General features: G+C 43.3%; 1 protein-coding gene across 2 annotated transcripts in view; it reads right to left on the bottom strand.

Annotated features, from left to right (window-relative positions):
* Nucleotides 1-7,999: 7,999 nt before the first annotated feature.
* The window catches only part of dipk2ab (divergent protein kinase domain 2Ab), a 25,704-nt gene continuing 16,295 nt past the window's right edge, over nucleotides 8,000-17,408 (bottom strand). For both annotated transcript variants that reach the window (XM_023420088.2, XM_087177641.1), the window contains exons 3-4: nucleotides 14,230-14,533; nucleotides 8,000-10,522 (exon numbers count right to left, since the gene is read on the bottom strand). In XM_023420088.2, the coding sequence (XP_023275856.1) occupies nucleotides 10,176-10,522; nucleotides 14,230-14,533 (651 nt within the window). In that variant the 3' untranslated portion in view covers nucleotides 8,000-10,175. The remainder of the gene's footprint in view (nucleotides 10,523-14,229; nucleotides 14,534-17,408) is intronic.

The raw sequence follows: 17,408 nt of genomic DNA, 5'->3' as shown, positions 1-17,408 counted from the left end.
AATGCTATACTGATCTGTATATAAATTATACAGGCCATTTATATTGATAAAGAATCAGATGCAACAGCAAAACCAGAAGCAAATGTCATGAGAATAGTAATTACACAATGTGCAGTATCTCAAAGATTAAATACATGACACAGAAAGCAACCAGTATTTGTCAACTTAAAACTGCAGTACACACCATGCCAACCATGTCCTCCTAACCGTCTGTAATGTTCAGCCTATACAGTATCTTTCCTCCTATTTTTCATTTGCAATCTGGGAGTAAAAATAGCCGCTCTCCTCCTCTTTCTCCACTCTTTTTCTGTCTTTTATGACCTCTGATGACCAGTGGAAATGAAGCTTCTACAGACTTTAACCCTCTCTGTTAATGGTAGAGCAATTTTTCTTGTACCAGCATTACGACATGTAGGAACAGGAGCTAGAGTCGATTTTCCATGTAAGACACAACTACTAACCAAGTGAGAATTCAATTAATTTTTCAGCATGGTTCTGGTTGGGTAGCTGTTTATCTCATTCAAGCTCATCCACAGGCGATATCATCAACACTGGAGTGCAATGAAAGCAATAGTTTACAGAACCAACAGCTAATGGATCCTGGTACAATTGAACAAAAATTGTATCATAATACACATACACACATTCAATTTACAATAATTCCGATAATACATCAAAATTTTAAGTAATTAAAAAAATGAGGCTTTGAGGTTTTTATTAATTGCAGCTAGCAAACTAATAAGCTACGCTAACGCTAGCTCTGTGAGTTGGTTGAAAACACTGTCTCTGGCTGACTTCTGTCTGTTTCTGCCATTTTACAATGGAATCCCTATAAGAGCGTCTTGAGTATACTCTTGATGGCTACATGCATGGTATTGTGTTAAAAGACTGAGGCTACAATTGCACCTCACAGGCAAAAAAGTCAGCATCCAGACCAATTAATAACAGAAGACATAATAAAGAAATAAAGAAACAGCAACTAGTGCTAGTACTATAAAGATGATAAGGAACAATTTCAGATTTGACTTGTATTTCATTTAAAGCTAATGCTGTTTAGCTGCTTAGATAAGCCTACATATTAAGAGAAGCAAGACAAAGTTTAGATATATGTTTTATTGTTAGCGTTTTCAAAAAGTATGAATCACATGTAACCTTACAAGAGAAAAGGCTTTTCAGATGAGGACAAACATACTGCTTTCTTCGGTAACGAGTTTGGCTAGGCCTGCTGGAGTGTAAAATTAAGAAACTCTAATAAAGAGCAGGAGCTGCTAATGCATAGTAGCTTCCAGGATCCGCTTTCATACGGTGACAAAATTCGACACATTGCATATTATATCAATCTGGGGTTTTTCTTTTTTTTGTTTTGTTTTTTGTATGTAACCTATAACCCCACAAAATAATGTAGAAGATGAAATACTTGCTGGGTGAGTCTACTACTACAGTAAGACAGTTAGCCAGGCATGCTAACGTGTGCAGCTGACCTCAGAGCAGATAAGCATGTAGTTTTTTGATCCTGGTTTTTTGGTTTTAGAAAGCAAACACCACCATTCAAATTCTTTAAACATATATTGCTTTTACTAGAGACCCATGCTCCAAAGCTTCATTGGATTGTTGTACTAACTGTTATAGTTGCTATGCTATGATTGGACAATCGCTGTTATGAGTCAGAATACAATGTTCTTTTCTGGTTTTCATATTTTCCACCTCTCAAGTTGGAACATCAGGCGAGTAGAAAGTCATTAAATCTATCATGTCATATGAGGGTAGTTTCAACACACATTTCACCTGCACAATTGAACACAGCGCTGTCCTGGGATCCAAGTATAAAAGGACTCAACATTTAGCACATAGTGTAAAATGTAATTACAGAACACAATTAGACAGCATATAAATACCACCTACAGTATCATCCTGTATGGTTCTAATTAAACAGCTCATCCAAGTCTGCAGTTACTTCCAACACCTTACTCTTCACCTTTTTGTTGCTGCAAAGTCTCTGATTGGCGAGTCACGATCCAATTTATGCAGTATATCACTGTCAAGGTCACACTTTTGCACTTTGCTCATCTGTGCTCAAATCTCATTTTCCCTTAACTCATTTTCCTGCTGTTTTTGACATCAACATGCCAAACTTTGAGAATGAATCACCAGTTTGATCATGTACAACTCACATTTTAGCACAGATATGCAGGTAACAGGTATCAATTTAGTGTGAAGATTAATGATGAGGAGACGTTGCCACAATAAAAAAATATCACCATCTGTAGTTGAATTGGAGAAGAACTGTTTTTTAGATGAAAAGAGTTCTTCAAGTTTACAGGAATATTTTCAAAGCCAACGGGGAGCCATAAAAATAATGTGTGGGCCTTTGGCGGAGGAAGACAGAGGTCATGTTTTGTCTCAACATGTGGATGCGTTCATTCACACATCCTCTCCCTTTCGCTCTCTCTCACACACACATATGCAAAAGGCAAAACTTGGCAGTGAGACACCATAACTACTCAACAAATTGCTGTCCAGCCTGCTGTAGGCCTGTGTGCATCATGTCTCAGCATTCAGACGACAGCTTTGAATTGCTTATTATGCAGTTTCTCTGGAGTGCTCTACTTGCACATGCAAGCCACAATCTCTGTGCAGCAGCAGCTGACTAGGGAAACTGTGGAAATAATTGTCTGTCGTTCCTTGTTGGCTGCTTTGACGTCTGGTGAATCCCTTTGTGATTCACTAACAGAGTTGTTTGAAGTCTCTGTCAGCGTGTTTGGAAGTGGCATGGTGCGGGCGTGCACTACATGCTAGTTCACATCTGTGGAGCCTTCCATGATCCACATAGTGTCGGATTGGCTGGTGGGCAGATGAGAGGTTGGAAGGAAGGGCAGGCAGGGCATAATAGCTGCAGGTCTGACCCCGGCAGATGGACAAGACAGCTTCTGAATGGAGATTTTCTCTACCAAATATTATCTTGTACTTTCTTGCCCAGACAGGCCAAACACTCAGACAATGGCAAGCTGTGGTGTCCATCCAAGAATTTCCTACAGTTTATAGTACAAGAGCTGCAGGTGGATGTTGCACACAGAGAGCATCATGGTGAATTTCTCTGCAATGATCAAAATGATCTGCAAAAGGCTCTGAATGTGTGTATATGGTGTAAATTCTGTATTTTCTTCCTGCTTTGCCTTTAGCTGTTTTCCACTTTAGATTATTTGATTTGATTTAAAACAAATACCTGGAGCATTAATTAAAAACAAAAGGAATAAAAATAGTCTCAGAGCTCACTACAGACACTAACAATGGATGTGAGTGTCTAGTGTGTAGTCAGGCATTGTTTACTCCTGTTGTATTTCAGATCAATGATGTAGAGAGCTGGGAATCTTTGAATAGCTGTAATGAACTTTTGCACTTGTCAGAAGGGAACTATTGTTCATGAAACAAATGGACTTTGATAGAAAAACAAGGAAGCACGCATGTTTTCCCATTGTCCCTGGCCCCTTTGCTCTGTTGGAAATAAAGAAGTTGACTGACAGTAACTTTATCTTGCTGCCTGCTGAATCCTACTTGTGCGCTGTTCATTTGTCTCCCAGCTCACATGGAAAATTCAGCACAAGAGGCACAAAATCCAGGGTGACACTCTCCATCATGCTATCAGCTTTAGTCGAATGTCACTCATTGAGGTGGACAGTCAACAGAGAAAATGTTCCATTTTGTCCACTCAAGTGTCACTTCGTGATGGATGCCTTCAGAGCGAGCCCGGGCTGCGGCTCTGCTGCTGCCTGCGGGGCAGATGTGAAAAGCACCATGGATTTTAGCACTGCTTTTCACAGCTCTGGTGGAGATGCTATGTGAGGTCACAGAGGAGTAAATATAGCCCCGAGAGTGTTAAGGACATCGGTCTGGGTCCAGGCTCATGTCAGATGTGTCGTCCTTTTCCATGCTCTGGAGGGCAGGGAAACTAAGCATATCATTAGGGTGTACCTACTAGGATAGGACAGGTGAAGGGCAAGCAACAGCACTCATGTTATAGTGGGTTATAGGATTTTCCTATTATTGCAATATAGAGATGTATGACTTGTCTTATCTAGGGTGCTGTGACTGCGGCTGTGGTGGCGTTGGTCCCTGCCAACATTGTGCAGCCTGTCTTTAAAGTGGAAGCGCAAACAGTTACCACAATCAGTCCAAATGTCACCTACTATCATCTCCAACCTGCTAAACGCTTATTACATCTTGTCTGAGTCACAGCATACCATATGGCGGGTGATAAGATTTATATAAAAAAAAAATCTTATCAGAGCTTCACTGCAGACACCCTGAAAAATATGTTGAAATAAAGCCTCAATTTTGAACAGATGTGCACATCCGAATATGATTCATTGAGCGAGGATGTGCGATTGGCATTCTCTGCTATCTACGGCGGCGGTGCTCGTACTGATCTGCGTGCACGGTGGATAATATTTTGTCTTTAGCTGGGATGAATACAAGCCTGGATAAGTGAGTCTGCTGAATAAATGATGTTTATAATCATAGCCCTGGGTGTCAGCTAATGTGCCTGGGGAGACGCAGGGGAGGGAAGTGGGGGTTGGGAGATGAGGAGTTCCAATCATCTGTCCAAGCAAGTCCCTCCAAGGCAGATAATAATGTGAGTCTAAACTGCAGCACGGGTGGGTAATGGGATTGTGAGCACGCTGGCCTCCTGCTGGATAAGCTCCCCTGATAGCGCCGCTGACCTCCTCCCCGCTAGCTGGGACAGGGAGTCACAGCATGGTTCTGTTTGGTGTGTGTGTGTGTTTGTGTGTCTGTGTGTCTGTGTCTGTGTTTAGGTTGCAGGTGTCATGTATGAGACAAAAGGGCAATGGTAGGTGTGATGGTGGGAAGGTGAAAAGGTAGGTGTTCACATTTCCACAGCCAGAAAGTATAGGGGAGGAACAAATAAAAACAAGGGTCGAATTTGCTGTGATGAAACAGGGAGATTTCAGAACACTCACCGAGTTACCAGTGTGTATACAGGAGTTTAATTCTGGCACATACAGAAAATTTTGAAGCAGCAGGATCACAGATTAAACACTGTTTTGACGGTGAGTCATATTAAGTTGCATGCAAATCAGTTCCAGTCACCCTCCTGTATCCCTCTGTCACCTCTCTGTTGGTTAGTTTCAACTTGTGACTCTTGTACCTCTTTTTCAAAGCAGCCTGCCTCTGTTGGCCGATGTTGTAATGATTTTCCAGACAGTGCCTCTTGACATATTGAGTAATTTTACAGTGTTTTTCAGGTCTGGACACAGATGATTTCTCCTTTTTGGATCTCGGCTGGTTGCCTCGTGTTCCTTTGAAAACTTGCATATCAAGCTACTTTGATTGCCAGACCTCTTCAAGGGCTGACATATGCTGTTAATTAGCATTCAACCAAATGTAACGCACCTTCGCAAATGTGTTTAACTCAAAGTTAAAGTCATTTTTCTTGAACTTGAAAGGTCATAAAGTGAAGTGAAGATTTTTTCATGCTACTATCATCAAATTCTGCCCAAAGCTTTGATGATAACTGGCTGACTCGCTTCAGTGGAGAAGGGTTGTCACCCCCATAATAAAGATGTTCCTGAGCTGCACTTTTAAAGGAAACTGTGGCCCATCCTGAACGCCCTTGGCCTTTAGTGACAAAATTGTTTTTCAGTAAATTCTTTTTTGAAAACCCTTTTTTGTCCACAAGCACCTTCTGATGCCAGAGGGTGCAGAAATAGAAGATCAAACTAAAACAAGATTAACTTCCCAAAAACCTCAAACAACTTGACTCCCATGATGCTTCCTTTTGGTCCCTGTCACGTAAGCTGTAACTGTATTTTCAAACAACAAATAACCTCAGCAATGGATTTATTTGTTGGGCTGATGTGTGCGACAGCTTAGAAGAGAAAAAAAAAAAAAAACCAGAGCACTATCTAAATGAGGCATAATAGATGTGAGGGTGACATAACCATGTTGAAGGGATGTAAGCAGCCTGACAGGAACATTGCTTCTAGCAACTCCTGTGTTGCATTAGTGATGATTTTCCAAGAGGCGCTTACAAAGAGTCTTCTTAGCTCTCTCCTGAGCCCCGGCCAAACCCGGAAAAGCCCCAAAACAAGAGGCCATGTGCACACAGGCAAACGCTGCCTGACACAGCTTCATACATTGTTATTCACAGCCCACCCTCCACAGTGGCCAAATCTATCTCGCCCCCCCACTTCTAAAAAAAATATAGGTCATTCCGGTTCTAAAAATGGCTGCCTCTCCCTGGGGCTTGCCAGAGCATGAAATAGACTTTACATCACGTTAGCCGAGCAACAGCAACCAAGAAACTTTCCCCCCTTTTTTTTTTTTTTTTTTTTTTTTTTGTTGTTGCTCATTTTTCATCCCCTTTTGTTGCTGTAAGCTAACATATGCCAGTTCTCTCACTCTCGGTTTATGACCTGAATAAGATATCAGCGGTTTGCCAGGTTTTGGCATATGACAGGCGAGGCTGAAGTCATGTAGAGATTTAGATAATATGGTTGCGGAACACTTTACAATGCTTTCCACCTCTGCCTTTCAGACTTCCCGCATGCTGATAAGCAGGAATTCGGGGTTGGATTTCAAAATGCTTTGGATTTGCGCAAAGTGCGTGCTGATATGGCAAAGGGAGTCACATGACAGACAGCACAATTACTTGCTACCTGTTTGTAATGCTCCCCATCGTCTCAACCACTGGCAGATGAATTACAACAATATCTACTCTTCCTTTGGGTAGTGGCTGCAAAGCTGCGAAACACAATATGCAAAAAATAAGCTGCTCTTGCCTCCATTGTGGCTTTGACAACTTAGACTGCAATTTATGGAGGGAAACTCTCTCGCAGCAAATTGGATAATGCATTGAGGTTATATTTGCTGTAGTTTAGAGTTTATACATTTCCAGATGCTCTTCCTCCTCGACTGTATTGTCTCATTTTATTTATTTTTTCCATCATATCCACCTCCTTCCTGTTCAATGTACAAAGTCCCCGGTGGCTGTGCCTTGAAATGGCCTCATGTTTATTTAAACTTCGAGGGTGGCTGCAGAGCGCCTGGTGCCTCATTCGTTTTCTGTGGTGTTTTCCTATAGCCAGCCAACCCCGGAGCCATTCATCAGCTGGGCTAAGTGTAGCTACAGCGCAGAGGGCTAAACAGCACTTCACCACAATGAGTGTGACATCAACTCTCCACACAAACCAGCGGGTGTGTCAAAGAGAAGCACAATTACAGAGAAGGAGAAGGGAAGAGGTGGAGAAATGACCACGGAGAGAGACAGAGGGGGAAAAAAAAGGGAGGGGGAGAGGAGAGAGAGAGAGAGAGAGAGAGAGAGAGAGAGAGAGAGAAAGAGAGGCAGTGAGTGTCAGTCATGTAGCTTCTAATTTTGGTTCTGGCTCAAGCACTACTTTGTTCCACCACAGGCTTTTATGCTACGAGCATGAGCTGGCTCAAGACAGACAGAGACAGAGAGAGAGAGAGAGGGAGAGGGAGAGAGAGACAGCGAGAGACAGAAGAGCTATTGAATTAGCAAGGACTATACTTCACACACACACTAAAAATACTATGCACACACGCACGCACGCACGCACAAAAATAATGAGCAGAAAGAGCCGAGTTAAAAAATAAAATCCATACGGCAATGAGTATCTATGTATGTGAGAATGCAATATGGTTTATGTTTTTAGAATTAAAGCTCCTCTAAAACTCTTATCAAAAATGATCTCCACCAAATATGGAAAGGACTGGACTGGCATCCTAGCTGAGTGGAGAGCACAACAAAGGGAACCCGCGCTAGGATCCAAATCAGAGGAAAGATGAAGATATGAAAGATCAAAATCGAGGAGGAGGAACGAGAAAAAAGGAATGGGAATTGGCAAACACTGATATCCAGCTGTGCCACACTGAATTAAAATTTAAAACGGTAATATGTAAGTTACATGGTCAATTATGAGAACAAGATTGAGACAGAATCAAGAAGAGTCCACACAGAGCGTAATTGTATATATCTATATATATATATATATATCTTCATTTATTTTAATATTTAAACCCACTAAAAGTTGTCAATACAACTTTTGAATGAAAGGCACAGGAAAAATCAGACAATGCTGATATAATACTCAAAAGAAAAATTACAGTACAAAAGTGAACAGTTAGTTATGCACGTACAAATCCCTCCAGGTTCCTCCAGACAGGGGAAAAACAGAAATATATCTAACAACAAAGGAGGGGGATGCTCCAAAACCAGAAATACATTAGCCAAACCTCTCTTTATTGCTTTTCCAAACTGACAGGGGTCACATCAGCTCTCTTGGCCTTGCAGGAGACCAAAAGCAACGGCTCTGATGTGTGAGTGACTCATATTTACTAGATTATTGGCCTGTTCATTGACCGTGCTACACAACACTCCACTGGGACTTTAAGAGTCTGAGTCACAACTTCAAGACAGATGACGTACGCAACATATGGGGCGAGAAGGGGGGATTTTCTTTTGTTAAACGTTGAGGAAGATTTCTAATAATCCATTCCCCAATGAACCTATATTTGGGATTATGCTTTAATTAGCTGGTCCTCCGAATGTAAAATCAACCCGACCTCTAAGCGGTGCTTAGTGTTTAAATATTCAACTGAAATTCCGGGCCTGTAAAACCTAAAATACAGGTCAGAAGCCGGTTCCGGAGCAAGGAAAAAAAAGAAAAAGAAAATAGGATCTGTTCATTCCCTTTATTACACCATTTGCTTGATAGAGCTTATGGCACCCAAGACTGGTAGGAGACGTTTAACAACAGGATTCGTTTATCGATTACAGACATTTAGAAAGAGAATCTGGCACTGGAGGCCAGTTTTATGGTGTTTTTCAGTCCTCTTAAGAATCACTTCATTTTCCCGTTTTTTCTTTTGTTTTTTTTAAGTCAAGCTTTTTCAACCTTATTGCAGAGAAATGTGTTTGGGCTGAACTCATCATCATTTATCAATCCTAAGGGATATTAGCAAAGCATTGGGGCTTGTGTGAGAGGAAGTATTGGCAATCTTTGTCTTGGTACTGAGGAGAAAGTCAGTATGCCGGCCTGCTGGCTCATAAGAAGATTGTGTACACATTAAGGTTCCTTTGGACAGCTCTAGTGGGGAACAACTGGAGGGAAAGGTGCTGTCACTCTACTGCTCGGGGTTTTTAATATTACATACAGCCTCTTTGGTATAGGCACATCTGCATCAAGGGGTCACCACTGTCCAATCACCCCTTTCCTTTTCCTATGTACCACTTTTTCACTCTCTCTGGTTCCTATTAAAGGGAAAAATAAAACACTCCAAAAAACAAAAAGATGATTGCCACAATCCTGGAACCTGGAAATCGAGTGATTGATTGAAGTAGCAGGAAATTGGACTTATATAGCCGTCGAGGGTTTTCTTTTTCTTGAAAAGCCAAAACCCAACCCCCTGCCTCTCTCTGCTCTACCCGCAGTAGCTCGGCCTTCCCTGCTGCCTGAAAGTGGGAGATTCATGCTACCTCCACCTTCCCTGCAGCCATGCTACAGAGAGAAAAAAAAAAGCCATGGCACAGCAAAAATGTAAACGCACCAATCTACTTAAATTCAGCCCTGGAAAAATAAAATGAAATAAAAAAAAAAACCAACAAGAGATCCTGGGGGCATAATGAAACAGGTGTTAGGGTTTAATGTTATAAAACACAACAGTTCTGATGAATCGAAGAGTGAACGGCAGGATGGATGTGTTCAGGGCTGAGTGATGTTGCTGCTGTTGTTTGCCTGGACGCTCTGGTTTGCGTTAGCCTGGGTCCAGTGAAGGGTGCGTTCACCAGAGCCCTTTCTCTCTCTCCCCCCCTCCCTCCCCCAAAGAGATGGCAGGACCACCCTGGTAGAGGAGAAGTTACTTCTATCCCTTCTCTATCCTGGTTCTAACCAGAATCTCTTAGCGCCATACTCCTTTTTCACACAGGAGCAAAGTCAGGTAAAAGCTTGAGCTTTAACAAATCTGCTTTGAAGTTTGATTCTTACACTTCCTGATGCAAGACCTCTAACACCTTCCTGCTCCAGCGCACAAAAGGGAGCGAATGACATCATGTACAAGAACCAGGATCTTAAGAGTCCAGAGATAAAGAGTACAGGATCCAGTCTCTCAGTGCTTAAGGCTAACGCCGACTCCATTCATTACCTGGCCGTAGCAGAGGAGGAAGCGGCAGCTAGCTGAGTGAGGTATTCGCGCAGTTCCTTTGCCGCCTGGAAGCGGCCGTAGCGCTTTTTGGGTTTGGTGCACTCGTCCAACAGAACCTCGAGTTGTCCATCTTTGGCTATGTGGGCGGGAGGGTCGTGGAGGAGGCCTCCAGTGGTGCCCCGCCACGTAGCGTACCGCGACAGCAGGTTCTGGCAAACGGCATAGTAGTTGTGGTCCACAGTGACCCTGGAACAAAGAGAGTCCTTGGAGAAAGACAGGCAGGCCTCCCTGTCGCACTCCTCAAAGCGGCTCTCATACCACACGTCATAGTTTTCTGGCTTGTCTGCAGGGAAACAGAGAGACAGTTGAATTAACACGCGGCTGTAAAAAAAAAAAAATATACTGATCGTAAAAAATAGTCAATTATGTTGATGGAGTCGTAGATGCATAACATTCATTTCAAATATATAAAAGCATTTACTGGATCATAATCTTGTTTCTTACAGCTTTCATCAGGTGAATATGTACTGAGATCAGGATGTTAGGTCTTGTAAAGTTTGTCTGATGAAAATCATACAGCCACGAGGTCCTGAATTTATTGCAGAGAAAAATGCATTTAAACATTTTTTGTATATGGCTTAGGAGCTCCAACCAGCCTGTAGTTTACAGTAGATGGCCTCTTTTTTGTGTCATGAGAATTTTTCTCGACCATCAAATTTGAAACATAACTGATTTTAAGTGATAACAATCCACTGGTCAACCGCATCTGACTAAAGAACAAGAGTTTTTCAATGACATTAACCTGACCAGAAGCTGACAGGACCAAGGTGCCACTTTTGACATCCCACGGGCACTAAAACGAAATTCGTTTTCAAAGCACACAGCCAAACAACTCATCTACCGTTTCATTTGACAGAAATGAACCACTTTCCAGATTTATTGAGCAAATAAAATTCTTTCTCAAGCTCATTTCACGTTGCTTTTTCTCTTAAGGGGATTGTGCGGGGGGGAAAATAACCTGGAATGATGAGAGAGCTATTGGTTTGTGCGTTAAAAAGCAGATCAATAACATAGTTGGGAGGGGGACGGACCCAGAGGATGCAAACACATAATCAGTGTATCAGCGTTGTAATGCACTTCTCCTCTGGCTCATCAGAACAGCTCAATCAAACATCCAGCGCTGCCCTGTTAGCAAGGGGCCCATGTGGCCCCCTGAAGAGGAGGGGCACATCAACCTCAATCAGTGTAGGTGATGAAGATGGATCTGCCTGTGTATGCATGCCATGAGCGTGCACACACACACGCGCGCGCGCGCGCGCGCGCACACACACACACACACACACACACACACACACACACACACACACACACACACACACATTTAAAGAGATGCACGCATAAGCAGCAAGGTGAGGTGAAAGCAATTAATGTTTCAGAGCTGGCCATGCATCACACCTCAGCACTGATTGACAGATGGCATCAGGAGACTGTCCTATTCTTGTTCAATCGCACTGACGCGCACACACACACACACACGCAAACAGAGTGCCTCAAAAGAACAGGAGGGAGGAGAAGGTTCATGCTCAAGGATGAAGATGAGCACAGCAAAAAAAAAAAGCACTTTGAGGCTCAACTAAAAGCAAAAAGAAGTCTGAGGTCTATTTGCTTGTACCTCAATCCCCTCTGTTCCATTCTTACAGCAGGACTGAGTGTAACAAAGCTACAACATTTCCAAAGCAAACAAAATCATTTCCAATTCAAATGAGCGGGAGAGCAGTGGACAGGCTAAGCTGTCTAGCCTCTCGTGCCTCTTACGTATGTGGAATCTTCCATGTTAAGGAGCTCAGGTCGTACTTGTATACATTCACCTCACTCCTCTGCCTTCTCAGGGCTGAGCCGAGAAGGGACATTGGGCCTGAAATGCTTGTTAGCGTGGCCTTACTGGTGACATTCAAGAGTACGAACCGGTTTTTCACAATGCACGCCCGTGTTGGATTATTGAAAGTGAGAGAAAGAGAGAGAGAGACTGCGTGTGTGTGTGCGTGTGACAAGTGCTGTTGCATGTGTGTTTGTGTAAGTCAGTCAGCGATCGTGTCGAGGAGGGAAGAGAATGAGAGTGAGTGAAGTGTGTGTTACATTATACAGCATGTATTTCCAAAAACCACTGGGGGTGAAACCATCCTCAAACGCTATAAACCCAATGATGGGGAATGGCTCCTTTCGCACCACTGGACTGTGCAAACACACCGCGCACGGCACAACTTGAACACGGCATGCATTTTATCTTGCCGCAAACCCGCCGCATCAATATGGATGCCCCTAACGAGAGGGTGGAACGGCGCGTAGCTTTCTGCGCGTTTGATTTGCAAATCAATTGGCCTCAGTTTAGACTGATGAGATTCGCACCACACACACTTGAACTCGCTTTCAAACTTGGGCTCTAATTGTAGGGATCGGATTCTCTGCTTGTTGGAGCCTTGGGAGGTTATAGTGCCCATTTCCTACCGCTGTCCCGACACATGGCCGTGACCTCGTAATGCTCATTACTGCCGTCATCCCTCTTCGTCCTGCTGCAACCTGGCTCTTGGCACACACACAGACACACAAACACACACACACACACACACACAGATCCAGGCCCACAAACACACAAGAAGCACATAAACATTCTTGAGGCTTAAACTCTGAAGGGCGAGGGTAAGCAGCTTGAGTTGTCAAGCTCTAAATGTGTTGGCCAGACAAAGGGAGTCTCAACCTGGATTGTGCTTCGGGACTTGCAAAGGGCGAGTGTGACAGGGTGGAAAATTGCAGCTATTGGTAAAAACCAACAAACAAACATAATCGCACAGGAAATCAAGTATAAACTCAAGGGGAGAAACTACAGGGCATGTTGACAGACCTTGACATGTTGTACATCTATTTGTGGTTTTCTGGTGTTAGATCTTATAATTTGGCAAAACAGCAGTTTATCTCAGGATTAATTCATCACAACACTTCCCCTCCAACTTAAAAAAAAAAAAAAGTGTCCACACACAATCTGTTGCGCACGCACGCACGCGCACACACACACACACACACACACACACACACACACAGACACACACACACACACACAGACACAGACAATAGTTCATATCTGTCAAAGGGCACAATGGTCGAACCTCAACACCTAGCGACACAACAGTTTATCACTTTAATAGGATTTCCACAGGACGGGACAAATCTCAGAGCCTGACTGGGTGGTCGTCCCTCTCTCTGAAGTAACCCCAGGAAGGGGGGCTGAGGTGGAGGAAACTGCCACACTGAGTGTGTGATGTATGGCTCTCTCTGTCCTTGTTATGAGGTTTATTCTGAGAGGCAAAAAAAAAAACTAGGGCAGAGGAGATGGCTTGTTATCCGAACTATCTTTGCTTTGATGGGGACGAGTGTGTCGAAGGCAGAAGGGCTGCTGGAGGCATGTATTCTTAGAAGAGAGGAGGCTTCAAGCATGTGCAGATTTGCCCACAGCCGTCTGTCCCTCGAGGCCCTTACTCAAACCTTCGTCACTGCCTCATAAGCTACAGTTGGCTGTTATAGTCCTCACATTAAGTGCAGAGCTTTCTAGAGAATCCGAGCTCTGGTCAATGTTTAAATCACAATCTGGCTTTTGGAAAGTCTGTAATACTCAATTAGACTTTGGAAAGGACGAACAGCCACTGCATGATTAGTCTTATGAATAAAATGAATGGTTAATTATCACTTTTTTTCATTTAAGAAAAGCAATAAATCTCAAACAAGTATTAAACCACCAATGACAGCTCTATAATTTGAGTGTGAAGTAGCCTTAAGTGTTAATGTAAATAGTATGCTGTAAAAATGAGCAGCATTTCTCTTATGGCGCCTCAGAGGTGGTAATGTTTAAAGTGTGATAGACGTGCAATCTGCGCGAACAAAGACAAATTGTCATAGCAATTGGGGTAATAACTATCGGGCATTATTCACAGACGTATGAAGATACACCCACACACAGAGTACATGTGTGTTCAGGTAATGATGGACGCTGCCACTCACTCTGCTTGATCAGCCTTTTGTCTGCCACGAGAACGTTCTCGGCGTCAACAACGATAACCTTTCCATCGCGTGGGCCGACTGCAAAGTTATCAAAGCTGACATCGAGCAGGTAGAGGGCAAAATCAAAGTCGTTGTTGGTGAGCTGCTCGGCGATGTCCATCAGCTGGCGCGCCAAGTCGACCCTCTTCTCCCAGGGTGCGTTGTAGAAGCTCCACAGCTCCTCGCCCACGTAGTTGACAGCTACCACACGCCCACATGCTCCCAGGTACTTGGCGAATGGCCACCCTTCGTCTGAAGGAAAGCTCTGGGAAGGAGAGACAAATGAGAACAGAAATGGTTGATTTAGAAACAGAGATAAAAGAAGTCAAGCTGTGTAGAGTAGAGTTGGCTGAAAGAAATACCCCATTGGCTTTGAAAAAACAGAGGCTAAAACATGAGTTGTGAGAAACTTCAGGTTGTCAGAAAATATTTGTTTATCTTGCACAGAAATCAGTTTCTCAGTACAGAGGCAAAAAAAAAAAAAAAAACATTTTTTTACAGAGACCAATCACAAAGTTGCCATGTGCAGCCTTGGGTAGTTGTTAATACACAATTTTAAGTACAATAGTTGAAAATCTGCCAAAGGATCACGTGAAACAAAGCCGGCACTGGGTATAACAGATTAAATTTAATAAAAGAAAAGGGCCAGTTTGTGTTAAAGCCCTACAGCTATGAGCTGATGTACGCTGCTAGACTCGGTGCTTCCAGAGAACTGATAGGAGGTGATTTGTGGTAAGCAGCCGTTAGCAGGAAAGCCTGATGTGTTCTGATGCAGCAGCGGGGTGATTTAAACTGCAGCATGATGTTGGCTAACCAAGTTAATGCAGTTTGGGCACGCCGACAAGAAATCGCTGTGTATTATGGGTTAAAACCGACTGATAATAACAAGGTAATACCGCTAGCAGGAAGTGGTATCACTGCTGCTGCACAATACCCTAATCTGTCTCAGATTTACCCCACTTTATTGAGGTCAATGAAAACAGGCACAGATGCGCCATCATCTGCAATCACTCAAGGTCAAGCGGTAACGTTTGCACTGGCAAACACACGCACGCACGCACACAGGCAGACAAACACAAACACACAGACAACTTAAATGAGTTGGGCATAAAGTGCATTTGGAAAACTTGGGCTGCTAAGGGACAGGGTTTTGTAGGTCTCGTTATTGCTTCCATCTCTCTCTCCATGAGCTCTGGTGTCTCACACTTTCCCTACATCTCTTTCCCTCCTCCTCATCCATTTCATTGCCACAGGCTATCACAATGTGTGGACAAATTAATGGAAAATAATACAATGAAATCCCCCCCTTTTTTTTCTTTTTTTTTTGCAGCCCACATGTGTTTTGCTACAAGTGATAAGCTCCCATCTTTTACAATAAACCCTCCTGCCATAGGCTTCTATCTTTTACAATAAACACCCGGGCATATGCTAGCTTAATGATAGCCCACAATTCCTATGTAACAAATCTCTCTTAGGCTGCTGTTTCTGGCAGGCAGCCACCGCACAGACACAGACAGAGAACCAGGAGCACTCATGTTTCACGGCAGCCTCAGCAGCCCTCCTTCTCTGAAACCCAATTGTATCGGAGATATGGCAGGGAACACACCATGTTGCTGCAGGTGAGGTGTGAACTACTATGACTGTTGCGTCTTACTTTACACATGTGGTAATTCAATACCTCACCAGCTTTCAATTTCTGCCATGGGACAGGAGGGGGTTAAATATGCATGGCTGCCCTAACTCCCTTGAAACTTTAATGGAATACAAATTATTTAAAAACATATATTTTTTAAGTCTGCTGTATCTCAAAGACACCAGCTGGACTCTTGCCACATAGAGACTTTGGCATTGAGGAAGTGCATTTGACAAAGAAACCATGGTTTGGTGGCGATGCAGTAATTTGCAGGTTCATTAATATACCACTGACTAGTGCCGAGACATTTTTATCTCAGACACTCCTCAAACTATGCTGCTCTTAAGCTGCTTTATTACACCCCTTGACTGGGCTATAATTTGCTAAGTGTACTGAAGGACAAAGCATATGTATCCTACCTGTACTATAGTACGTGATACAACAAGCTGCTTGCAATTCTAAGTGAGGGCTAAGAATGCCAAGGGGTCCTTGACTGGACAAACAACCTTGGAATAATCTTAAGGATGAAAAATTGAAATCTTGATGCAACAGCAGCACACTTTCACAGTCTATCGCAGTCTGTTTTAGCGGTGTAAATCTATACCTTGGGCGAATCTCATGTTCCCATCAGTTTTAAGAAAGATCCACCACCAAAAGGGGAGGACAATGATAAGTTGCATGCAGTGCAGTCTTGGTCGAGCCCATTTCCCTGAGGTGACCCAATCAATTGTGAGCCAGACAAAAGTCTGTCCAGAGAGATCTACTGGCTTCCAGCAGCCTGTCTGTCTGTTCCTGTCGTCCTTAGACTTGGCAATGACTCACCGAACTTCCCTAAAACTCATGGCTTAATAGCCTTCCTCTGCATTTTCTGATGTTACAAAGTTGACAGGAAGAAGAATCTGAGGAAGTAGGTATGTCTCAAAAAGAAAAAAAAAAAAAGAAAAAAAAAAGTGAGGGATTCCAGCAGATACCAAGAAACAAAGGATAATGGTGGACTGACTGCACTGAATACCGGCTGGAAAAGAGACAATCCAGGACTACTGAGATATTGCTAGCTAACAAGCATCGTGACATGTGAGATTTTAGGATTAGAGACTTAACAGGCTAAATATCTAAAATGGCTTTCTAATTTCTGAAGTTGGTATAGAAAGATTAGGTTGAAGCTGGATCAGTTGGTGGTACATCCCTATTAGGCCCGCTTCCCTTCGACCCAGATTCAAACCTCAGATCGCTTTATGTTGCTGCAAATCTAAGCGGCTCTTGGTCTTGTTGACAAAACTTAGCCTGTCCAATGCTGCGGCTAAACCTGCGATGTAAAACACTATCCTCCCTCTCTCACCCCTGCAGGGTGGATGGATAGATGTGGGGAAGAGGTGGCGGGGGAGGGTGGCGGGTGGGAGAGCAAGAAAGGAGAAGAGAGAATACGATGGAGACAGCAAACAGAAGACACAAACAGAGTGTCTTTCACTTCTCCGCTCCAGTGGACAGGAGGAATAAACCAGCAAAG

Source organism: Seriola lalandi, unplaced genomic scaffold, assembly GCF_002814215.2.
Source record: "Seriola lalandi dorsalis isolate HSWRI2012SDOR001 ecotype SW California unplaced genomic scaffold, Sedor1 jcf7180002054616, whole genome shotgun sequence".
Lineage (NCBI taxonomy): Eukaryota > Metazoa > Chordata > Actinopteri > Carangiformes > Carangidae > Seriola > Seriola lalandi.
The sequence above is the reverse complement of the archived record's forward strand: the minus strand, read 5'-3'. Positions and strand labels throughout refer to the sequence as shown.